This window comes from Ursus maritimus, unplaced genomic scaffold, assembly GCF_017311325.1.
Source record: "Ursus maritimus isolate PB19 unplaced genomic scaffold, ASM1731132v1 scaffold_24, whole genome shotgun sequence".
In the NCBI taxonomy this organism is placed as follows: Eukaryota; Metazoa; Chordata; class Mammalia; order Carnivora; family Ursidae; genus Ursus; species Ursus maritimus.
Window position 1 is genome coordinate 17,884,208 of NW_024424897.1, and position 11,961 is coordinate 17,896,168.

Below are 11,961 nucleotides of genomic sequence, written 5' to 3' on the forward strand. Positions count from 1 at the left end.
CCCCCCCCCCCCCCCCCCCCCGCCCAGGCCCTTCACCCCGGGGCCTCAGGCCTAGATTTCCTTGTTTTCTTTAGGAATACTCAGATACACCAGAACGGCACGGGTCGGCGTAGACCACGCCCAGCAGCTGTGGTTGCTCAGCAACTGCTCCAACAGCCTGATCATGTGGTCGTCCCGAAGGCCCCCTTTCAGGGTGGCTCCGAGGAGCCTGACCAGATTCATGCCGCCTCAGGCCTTAATCTCTTTGGAGCAGCCCATTCCCTGGTTTGGGGACCCTACGATTCCACGTCGCTCGTTCCTGAGTCCGCGGCCGGCATTCCTCCCAGCCGGTCCTCAAGCAGAGGGCTGTCCTCGGGACAGAAACGCGACGGCCGCGTCTGCGGGGTCCTTCTGGTCGGCGGGCGCAGCGGCGCGACGGCGTGCGGCGGAAGCGCGGTCTCCGGCAGCGGACTTGGAGCTTTTTAGCCTGAGCGGGTGGCAGGTGAGCTGGTGGGGGGTCAACGGCAGGGGAAAGTTGCTCCGGGTGGGATGGGAAATTAAATAATGTCAGATCTGGAAGAGACATTGTAGGTTTTCTGCCCCCTTTCACTTTACAGATGGGTAAAGCGTGGAGCGGGAAAGGGAATGAAAGACACCCGCCCACACACACAGCACGTACCTCGGTTCCGGGGTTCCCTCAGTGTCGACCCTCCGTAAAATTCCTTCCCTGGGCAGGGGTCGTTGTCTTACTCCTTCCATCTGTGCCGCCTTTTCTCTACCAACCTCCCTCCATCCTTATTCTGTATTCGTTTGAGAGCTTGCGTATTAGCGGGAAGCTGCAATGAGGTTTGGTCACTAGTTTTGTGCAACTGTGGGCAAGTCAGCTATCTTCTCTGTGTCTTGTAGGAGTCATTCATTCAACAAATACTTATTTAGATCTTGTTTTATGCCAGCACAGTTCTAAGTGAAATAAAACAAAATCTTTGCTTAAATTGTAGTGGGGAGATGACAGTGAAAATGACGTGAATAGATATATGTGAGCGAAGGACTAGTACTACTAATAAAAATAAAACAGTGAAAATGGGGAGTTGGAGAGTGTGGGTAGGGAAGGCTGTTTTAGAGTGACATTCTCAGAGGTGACATTTTAGTAGGGACCTGAGTGAAATGAGGGAACAGGTATAAATATCCAAGGGAAGAGCATGTTGGAAGAGAATTTCAAGTGCAGGGGCCCTGAAGCAGAAATTAGCTTGGTTTGTTCTGCCAGCAGCCTTTTATAAAAAAATGTGCGCAGGCACTTTGTGGATCTTCAGTCATGGGAGATTGAAATGAGCACAGAAGTAATAGCTCTTGGGAAGTAAAAAGAATCTATGCGTATGAAAGTTTCCATCATAATTTACATTTAATTACAAGTTCCTGGAGCTAGTCCTTTACTTGAGATAAATATCACTATCTCAAAATTAAATATTCCATTCAGTTAACATTTATCCAGTTCCTACTTATGCAAGGTGCTATGTTGGGCATTGGCAGGAAGGCACAAAGAACACAGGGTTCCTGTATTCAAGAATGGCCCAAAAAATAATGCTTGCTGACATTTATTGAGGTGGGGACTGTGATAAATTGTTTACCCAGACTGTTGTGTTTAAGTCTCATAACTTTATGCAATGGGGATTACTCCACTTTCCATTTGAGGAAATATATTTGGAGAAGTGTAGTAACTTACCTGGGAGTACCTAGTTAGTAAGTGACAAAGTTAAGATTCAAATGTAGGCCTTCCAACTCCAGAGCTGTAACCCTTACCCCATCTCTGGCTTGTTGCTTCTTACTTATAAACTGTAGGATTGGTGGGGAGGGTAGTAGTTAACTGCCATTCCAGGCAGAATTAAATGCCGATTAAGGTACAAAAGGCTATAGCAGTGTAGGGGAGTGAGAAATTGAGAATCTAGAAAAGCTCGAAGGAAGTAGCATTTGAATTGTTGCTTTGAATAGAATTTCAGTAATTAAAGTGGAGAAAACCTACGAATACTTATTAATTACAAAGAGAAAACAAGTAACTCTACATTCGAAAAGCCTGGCAGACACCATTTCATCAAGTGATTAAATTGACATCACCACTAATGGGACAGATCAAAATCGTCTCCCTGATGGAAGATGCACTGAAAAGAACACCACATTACTTCTGAGATATTCCTGCCAAAAATGCAGAACCTGACTCCAGTCGTAAGGAAACATCAAACAAACCCAAATTAAGGGACATTTTACAAAAATCAATAGCTTGTAATCTTCAAAACTGTCACGTTGTGGAAGTGAAGGAGAGACTGAGGAGCTGTTCCTGAGAACAGGAGACTAAACACATGACCATTAAATGCAAACATGTGATCCTGGATTGGATCCTTTGCTGTGCAGGACATTATTAGAACAGTTTGTTTAGGGGCGCCTGGGTGCCTCCGTTGGTTAAGTGTCTAATTCTTGATCTTAGCTCAGGTCTTGATCTCAGGGTCATGAGTTCAAGCCTGGTGTTGGGTTCCACCCTGGGCGCATAGAGCCTACTTTAAAAAAACAGTGGTTTATTCTAATAATGGAGGTCTGTGGATTAGGTGGTAATAATGTGTCACTGTTCATTTTCTGATTTTGATTGTCATATTGTGGTTATGTGGGAAAATGTCCTTGTTTGTAGGAATCACACACACTAAAGCAGGGGTTGGCAAACTTTCTATCAAGGGCCAGATAGTAAATATTTTAGGCTTTGTGGGCCATATGGTCTCAGTTGCAACTACTCAACTTTGCTGTTACAGTGTGAAAGCAGCCACAGACATTATAAATGAATGAGCCTGGCTGTGTTCCAATAAAGCTGTTTTTATAGACACTGAAATTTGAATTTTATATAATTTGCACATATCATGAAATATTCTTTTGATATTTTCCAACTATTTAAAAATGTGAAAGGCATTTCTAGCTTGGGGGCTGCATGAAAACAGGCAGCAGGCCAGATTGGCCACGGGCCATGGTTTGCCAACTCCCGCATTCAAGTATTAGGAGGTGATGAAGCACTGTGTCAGCAACTTATCCTCGAGTAATTTAGGAAAAAAAAATATTTGTGCTACTTTGCACCTTTCCGGTATTGTTCTTAGTTAAAATTTTTTTAGTATTATAAGAGTGGGAGAAGAGAATGTAAACAGGTAGAGCAGGGAGGAGGGGAAAGTACAGGGCTTTGGGAGGAGCGGTCAGTCAATAGGTGGGTCTAACTGGAGAGGAGATGTGTTGAAAGGATATGGTCAACCATAGGGTTAGAAATGTGGGGCCATGTTGTGGAGGCCTCGGTTACCTCGCCAGAATCTAATGCCTCTTTTCCTTGAATTTTAGCATCATGGATACTGACTTATATGATGAGTTTGGGAATTATATTGGACCAGAGCTTGATTCTGATGAAGATGATGATGAATTGGGCAGAGAGACCAAAGATCTTGATGAGGTAAAACAAATATATTGCTGTTTTCATCTCTTTCTTTGGGAAAAAAACAAAACAAAACAGTGAATCCTCTGTGCTCCCATCATATCCCGTGTACATCTCTCACGTTGCACCTTTTAAATATATGACTTGTTAGGGTCCTATGCTGCCCCTAAGAAAGCTTAGCTTCCAAAGTTCTAAAAGAGGGGGTATAAGGTAGTTTCATGGGTGGGGTGGTTTTATAATACGAGCTCTACTTCATCGTAGTAGCTCTCCTTCCATTTAGCTGAAGTTCTTTTTGACAGTTGTGAGTAATACCAACTTAGAAAAGGTAGTCAGTTTTTCCAAGTGCAGCTCCACTGGCAGCTTCCTTATAAGCATAGGTTTTGAAGGGTGAATAAAAGCAATAGAAAGGGAAGATACAGGGGCTCCTGGATGGCTCATTCAGTTAAGCATCTGCCTTTGGCTCAGGTCATAATCCCAGGGTCCTAGGATGGAGCCCCCACATCGGGCTCCCTGCTCAGTGGGGAGTCTGCTTCTCCCTCTCCCTCTGCCTACCGCCCCCCCTGCTTGTGCTGTCTCTCCCTTTGTCAAATAAATAAATAAAATATATATTTTTAAAAAGATAATTTTCATTTTATAAGCAATTTGTGAATATATTCTCATGCAGATCAAATAGATAGAAAGTCTTCTTAGTCCTTATTCCATTTCACTTTTCCTAAGGTAATCATTGCAACTCATGATGTCCCTGTGGAAAGAGTATGGGTTGGGTCATAATAAAGTTAGGAGAGGTCACAGCTGATAGAACAGTGAGACCCAAAGAGTGTTGATGAATGGATCACCAGAGGTGACATGCCCCAGGCATCCATGGTTGGTCCCATTCTTTTTAACCTTTTTATCAATGGCTTAGGTGAAAATAGAGAAGGGAAGTTTATAAAATTCACACATGATGTAAGCTAACACACTGGATAAGAAACTCTAAATTCAGGGGCTCCCGGGTGGCACAGCGGTTAGGCATCTGCCTTCGGCTCAGGGCGTGGTCCCAGCGTTGTGGGATCCAGCCCCACATCATGCTCCTCCGCTGGGAGCCTGCTTCTTCCTCTCCCACTCCCCCTGCTTGTGTTCCCTCTCTCGCTGGCTGTCTCTATCTCTGTCGAATAAATAAATAAAATCTTAAAAAAAAAAAAAAAAAGGAACTCTAAATTCAAAGTGATCTCATCATACTTGAATTCCGGGCTAAGTAAATAAAGAAATTCATTCATGAAGTATTTGTAATCACTTATATTTGTAATTACTATTTTCAAGGAATCATGATACAGAGAGAGCCAAGACACTGTCTCTGCCCTCCAGGAACCTACTGCTCACCAGGGGAGATGAAGTACAAAAAAATCTTTATAGTATGAAGCAGGGAAGTACAAGTACCATTTAGATTATTTTATCTTATTTCTTAAATTTATTTTTAAAGATTTTAATTTTAAGTAATCTCCACACCCAACGTGGGGCTCAAAGTCACAATCCTGATCAAGAGTTGTGTGCTCCACCAACTGAGCCAGCCAGGTGCCCCATTGAGATCATTTCAGCTCAGGACTGTAGTAGTAGTTAGTAAGGGGGGATCATTTCTGGCTGTGATGACCAAGAAGGGTATCTGAGGAAGTGACATTCATAGTGGAGCCAAAGACTGAGTAGGCATCTGTAGGGGTAGGAAGAGGAGTGATTAGTGGTTGCCTTCGTTTGGGGGCATTGGAATTGGGGAGTGATGGCTAAAAGGTACAGGGTTTCTTTTTGGGGTGACAGTCTGACATTGTTTGTGGTGATGGTTGCACAGCTCTGAATATACTAAAAGCCACCGAACTGTGCATTGAAAATGGGTGAATTGTGTGGCACGTCAATTCTGTTTCACTAAAGCTCTTAAAAAATCCTTTAAAGAAAAAGGACTGCCTAGGCCCCGTGTGAACGTTTGCATCTCAGTACCGACTGTCGAGTTCATCCCACTCTGATTGGTGCTCCTCGGTATTGTTGCCTGTGCAGGGCTCTGCTCTTGTTTAATTAACTCATTAATTCCTTTGTATCTCTTTCTCATGCTGTTACTGTAGTAATTGTAGCGTGCGTGTGTCTTTGTGTTTGTATGAGCTGCAAAATGTGAATGGTTGCATTGTTAATGTGAGTACTGTAAGTGGTATCGGCTTGTCTGCATCGCTCTGCTTCTCACTTTTCACCCAGCCTTGTGATAAGTGGTGTGGTTTAGAATCCATCTCTGGTGCTGTGTGTCTGTCCGGTCTGGCGTCTGACTGCTGCTCAGTAAGGCCCGGTGTGCGTTACTTTCTTAGCGACGGGCACCAGGGTGACCTGCCGCCAGCCTTCCCTCATACAAATAACGCTGCAGCGGATATTCGCAGATATGTCCCTCCTGCACCGTGGGAAAATGTCTTTGAGTTATGTTCCCGAAAGCAGACTTGCTAATCACAGGATCGTGTACATATTAATCTGTTTATACTGGAGGGGTTTTTACTCAGCACGTCAGGTTGCTCCCAGCTTACCAGCATTAGTCCATACTCCTCCCAGCAGAATGAGAGTTCCTGTAGCCTCCCAGTCCACACGGGATACACAGATTTTTTTTTAAACTTAAATAAATAAATAAAATCTTTTTTTTTTTTTTAAGAGAGGAAAAGTGAGAGAGATCAAGAGGGAGAGGGAGAAGCAGACTCGCCTGATACAGGTCACCTGAGTGGAGAGCCTGATGCGGGGCTTGATCCCAGGACCCTGAGATGATGACCTGAGCTGAAGGCAGACACCCAACTGACTTAGCCACACAGGCTCCCCTAAAAACATTTTTTATTGACATATATAATAGTAAACAGATGCATAGGATTTTGATAATGGAGACAGGAGAGAAGGAGGGACATTCTCGAAAGGAGTGCAGTGAGCAGGAGCCCAGAGGTAGCATGTTAAGAGGAAATGATTTCTCTTCCCAACTGCCAAAGCACAGTCCCTGAAGGATGGCTGTAGGGCTGAAGCACAGAGGAGGGACCAGACCCTGGAAGGCCTTGGGTAGAGAATGTGGAGAAAGGCTGACATGATCAAAGGAGGATGCTGGGACCCTTCCTTTAGTGAAGGGGGGTCAGGAGGGCAGGAGCTCATCATAGTGGAAGGGTGCACAGGTATGGAGCTGGGGGGCAGAAATTGGGGTGAGTGGGATGACTAGCGGAACACTGGTTATTAACAGACAAATAGAAATGAGAAAAAGACGCTTGAATAGTTTTATTTTACACTTGTCAAGTTTGAGTTGTCCAACAGGACACCCAGCTAGAAATAATTACAGGTAGTTGGAAATTATTATATAAAATCCTACAATTAGATGCAAAATGCATTCGGCACTATGGGGCAGGAAGAAACTGGCTTGATGGCTGGTTTGGGGCGCCGCCCAGTAGGATATGTATGGCTATCCAAAGAGCTAACGTAATGTCAGGCCATGTTAATTGAAGAACAGCGTAAGGATGGTAGGAGGTAGCTGATCAGCACACCACTGGAGGGTTCTTTGTTCTTTTTAAGAAAGCAGTTGACATGCTGGGATTTGTGTGAAGGAAAACGGGCTCCCACCAGTACCTCTACCCGCCTCCCTACATCTGTGCCATCTGCCTTCCCTCCTGTTCTTAGGGATGATCTGTTTGTGTTTGTATCTACCAGGAACTAGGTCCCATCCCTTCTCACCTGCATAAGATGCTAACCCCAGCAGGTCCCCCCTCTCCTGTGTCAGTTTTCCCTCTGCTACATCATCCCCGTCAGCATACAGACATGCTCGTATTTCTCTGGACTCATCCCATATCCCCCTTCCCATTACCCTGCTTCCCCCACTCGAAACAGTTTGTGATACTTGCTGTCTCCACATCCTCTCAAACCCATTTCTGTCCTCTGCCTCTCCCGTTCCATAGCACTGCTCGTGTCAACGTCACTAGTAACCTCGGCCCCAGGCCCCGTCCTCATCTTACCAGACCTGTCTGAGCATCTGACCTGGCTGATCACTCCCTCCTTAAAATCCCCTCTTCTGTTGGCTTCCATGGAATCCCCCCCCCCCCCGGTTTTCCTTTTCAGTGGCCCGTTTCTTCTCTGTCTTTACTGCCGGGGCCTCCTCATCTCCCTGACCTCTAAATGTCAACAGACCCCAAGGCTCCTTTCCTCATACCTCTTTTCTTTTCTTTTTTTTTTTTAAAGATTTTATTTATTTATTTGACAGAGATAGAGATAGCCAGTGAGAGAGGGAACACAAGCAGGGGGAGTGGGAGAGGAAGAAGCAGGCTCCCAGCGGAAGAGCCCGACGTGGGGCTCTATCCCAGAACTCCGGGATCACGCCCTGAGCCGAAGGCAGACGCTCAACGACTGAGCACCCAGGCGCCCCCCTCATACCTCTTTTCTTAGTACGCTCACTCCCAGATGCATTCTGTTCACTAAGGACTCTCATGTTTCTATGCTGTTCTCCCCATCCTGGCTTCCTTGCTAATCCTCTTGTCCCAGGTCCTTCGCATTTGTTGTTCCAGTCAACTAGAATGTTCTTCCTCAGCCACTTGTAGAGCTTTCTCTCTTCCTTCAGAGTTTTACTCAAATGTCATCACCTTTTTTTCCCCCACTGCTGTATTATCAGCACTAGAGCAGTGCCTGGTAGTAAGTGCCCGGTATTTGTTGAGGGGCACCTGGGTGTCACAGTCGATTAAGCTCCAGCTCTTGGTTTTGACTTAGGTCATGATCTCACAAGTGATCTCAGGGTTGTGAGATCGAGCCCCTCGTCAGGCTTCACATCGAGTGTGCTTCAGACTCTCGTTCCCCCTCCCTCTGCCCCTCCCCCTGCTCGCTCACTCTCGCTCTCTTTCTAAAATAAATAAGTCTTTTTTTAAAAAAGGTATTTGTTGAATAAATGAAGAAACCAGGATATTTTGGAACATAAAATGTGTTGTAGTAGCCACTTTTAATTATTCAAAGGACTCTTTAGCAGAAGAGGGCATAGCTTCATTCAATGTTGCTTATGACTGTGGGTTCACTTATAAAGAGATGTTTTTATTTATTTATTTATTTTTTTAAAGATTTTTTTTTTTTTAAGATTTTATTTATTTGACAGAGAGAGAGAGTGAGAGAGGGAACACAAGCAGAGGAAGTGGGAGAGGGAGAAGCAGGCTTCCCGCTGAACAGGGAGCCTATGCAGGACTCAATCCCAGGACCCTGGGATCATGACCTGAGCCGAAGGCATATGTGCAATGACTGAGCCACCCAGGTGCCCCAGGAGATGTTTTTAAAGTCCTTTACAAAGACTAACTTTCTGGCTGTGCCTTCCAGCAGGGAAATGGGCCATCTTGTGAGTGAGGGCCATGTTACTGCAAGCATTCAACAGGGGCAGGAATATGTAGAAAGAATTCATTCGGGGCGCCTGGGTGGCTCAGTTGGTTGAGCGTCTGCCTTTGGCTCGGGTCATGATCCCAGGGTCCTGGGATCGAGTCCTGTGTCGGGCTCCTTGCTCAGCCTGCTTCTCCTTCTCCCTCTGCCGGCCTCTCTGCCTTCTTGTGCTCTCTCTCGCTCACTCTCTCTCTTGCAAATAAATAAATAAAATCTTGAAAAAAAAGTGGTTGATTGCAGTGATGTTTATAGTGCTAGAAATTAGAAGCCATGTGTGTGTTAGATAGGGGCTTTGTTAAGTGAGTTGTATGTGGTAGACAACATAGTCATCAAAAGTAGGGTATAAGTATGTGCTGTTGGGTTGTTGTTTTGCTTATTTGCTTTCTGATTACCTGGGTATTAGAAAAAGCAGGTTACAGTTTCTTTTTCACAGTTTTATTAAGATATAATTCAGATACCATACAATTCACCCATTAAATGTGTACATTTCACTGGCTTTTAGGATATTCACAGGCTCGTGCAGCCATCATCACAAACAATTTTAAAGTATTTTCATCATCCCAGAAAGAAACCCTGTACCCCTTAACCATTGCCCTGCAATTCTCCCATTCCCCCAGCCTCGGCAACCGCTAGTCTACTTTCTGTCTCCATAGAGCTGCCTGTTCGGGACATTTCATATAAACGGAATCATACAGTCTGTGGCCTTTTGTGTCTGGCTTCTTTCACTTAGCATCATGTTTTCAAGGTTCGTCTATATTGTGGCAGGTACAAATACTTCATTTTATTGTCAAATAACTATTCCACTGTATGGATAGACCACATTTTATTTATCCAGTCCTCAGTTGATTGACCTTTGGGTTGTTTCCACTTTTTGACCATTATGTATAATGCTACTATGAACATCTGTTTATAAGTTTTTGTGTAACGTAGATTTTCGTTTGTGTTGGGTATGTGTCTGTTAGTGGGATTACTGGGTCATAGGATAACTCTGTGGTTAACATTTTGAGGACCTACCAAACTGTTGTCAGAGTGGCCGCCCATTTCACATTCCCACCAGCAGTGTCTGAGGGTTCCAGTTTCTCCACATCCTCACCAACACCTATTACTTATGTGTCACAAAGGTCTTTTTCAAAAACAGTTCTGTGAGTCTAAGTGAAAAATTTAAAGGTATGGACTTGTTCCCGGTTTCCACCTCTGGTTTCTGACTTCTGCCCTTGAAGCAAATTATTTTTTCCCTTAAAAGGATTTGCTAGGGGTGCCTGGGTGGCTCAGTCGGTTAAGCGTCTGCCTTCAGCCTGGGTCATGATCCCTGGGTCTTGAGATCGAATCCCACATCAAGGTGCTTGCTCAGCAGAGAGCCTGCAGCTCCCCCTGCTTGTGCTCTCTATCTCTCTTTCTCTCTCTGTGTGTATCAAATGAATAAATAAAATCTTAAAAAAAAAAAAAAGATACGCTATGGTAAGCCATTTTTTTCCTCCATCTCGATCCACTTGTGACCGGTGGTCTACATTTAAGAAGGGGCTAGCTTGAAGCAGGAGAGCCGCTGGTAGCCATGGCTTACTGGGAAGGATCACGCAAGAGCAGGACCTGCCCTGCTGACTCTTTGGCACAGAACTCAAAATAAGAAGCTGTCAAGCCTGGGGAGTCATTGCTCTTAATTCGTATAATATAGTCACTGAGAAGGAAGGGTGCACGCCTCTCCTGACCTCCTCCCCTCTCTTGCTCTTAGATGGATGACGACGACGACGACGACGATGTGGGAGACCATGATGAGGACCACCCTGGGATGGAGGTGGTGCTGCACGAGGACAAGAAGTACTACCCCACAGCGGAGGAGGTGTACGGCCCCGAGGTGGAGACCATCGTTCAGGAGGAAGACACCCAGCCTCTCACTGGTAAGTCAGGAGGCACCGGGTTGGGAGAGGTGAGATGGAGTCTAGAAAACTTCAGGTCATAGCCGTCAGCAGTGTTGAAAGTTCAGTGAATGAATTGATTCGCTTCTCTCTACTGCTTCCAGGTACTGCTTCTGGATTGAGCTTCCCTTTCACCATGTTTTAATATTCAGGACAACTCGTAGCTTCTTACTAAGCAAATGGGAGTTATTTCTTTATTTACTGAATAACTGTTTATTTATCTGAATATCTGTGCTTAAAGACTATTTTTGTTTGTTTGGGGGTTTTTTGTTTATTATTTATTTATCTGTCCATTTATTTTTAAAGATTTCATTTATTTGTCAGAGAGAGCACAAGCAGGGGGAGCAGCAGGCAGAGGGAGAAGCAGGCTCCCCACTGAGCAGGACTTGATCCCGGACTGCAGGATCATGACCTGAGCCAAAGGCAGACGCTTAGCTAACTGAGTCACCCAGGCGTCCCTGTTTTGTTTTTTATGTAGGCTCCACGCCCAGTGTGGAACCCAACAAGGGGCTTGAGCTTATGACCCTGAGATTAAGACCTGAGCTGAGATCAAGAGTTGGACACTTAACCGACTGAGCCACCCAAGTGCCCCAACTTAAAGACTGTTTTTAAGTTCTCCCTCTGGTGTGATCTGTTTTTCCATCCAAATAATCCCAACTCCTTTAACCAGTCCTCACAGTGCCGATTTTCTACTTCTTTTATCCTTTTCATTGATCTTCTGGGAAGTGGTTAGATTTTATAAATGCAGGGAGGGGTTTCAAACTGACATTGACCTCAGCTTATATTCAGTCCCTCTCCCTTCCTCCCACAAAACGAAGTCCAAACGTTTCAGTCCGCAGGTCCAGATCCTTCACTGTCTTGTGCCAAATAGCATTTCCAGAACTTGTTTCAACATATGAGTGGTCCTTGAGAATAACATAAATTGATGACACATAAACATTATGAAAGCTCAGTCTGGGGGCGCCTGGGTGGCTTAGTTGAGTGTCCGACTCTTGGTTTTGGCTTAGGTCATGGCCTCAGGGTCGTGAGATCAAGCCCTATGTCAGGCCCCATGCTCAGTGGGGAGTCTGCTTGAGATTTTCTCTCTCCTTCTTCCTCAGCCCCTCCCCTGCACACTCCTTCTCTAATATATAAATAAATCTTAAAAAACAAATAAAAGCTCAGTCTAATGAAATGGGGCTCTGTATTGTTATGTTTTATGCCAACCTACACATCACTACTTTTTCTTCCCCCCCCCCCCCCCAC

At 45.0% G+C, this 11,961-nt stretch overlaps 1 protein-coding gene across 1 annotated transcript in view; it reads left to right on the top strand.

Moving 5' to 3' along the window:
• The first annotated feature begins 331 nt into the window (after positions 1-331).
• EFTUD2 (elongation factor Tu GTP binding domain containing 2) overlaps positions 332-11,961 on the top strand; it is a 40,027-nt gene continuing 28,397 nt past the window's right edge. Inside the window, exons 1-3 of the mRNA XM_008693558.2 lie at positions 332-481; positions 3,340-3,448; positions 10,533-10,698. Coding sequence (XP_008691780.1) covers positions 3,344-3,448; positions 10,533-10,698 — 271 coding nt within the window. The 5' untranslated portion in view covers positions 332-481; positions 3,340-3,343. The remainder of the gene's footprint in view (positions 482-3,339; positions 3,449-10,532; positions 10,699-11,961) is intronic.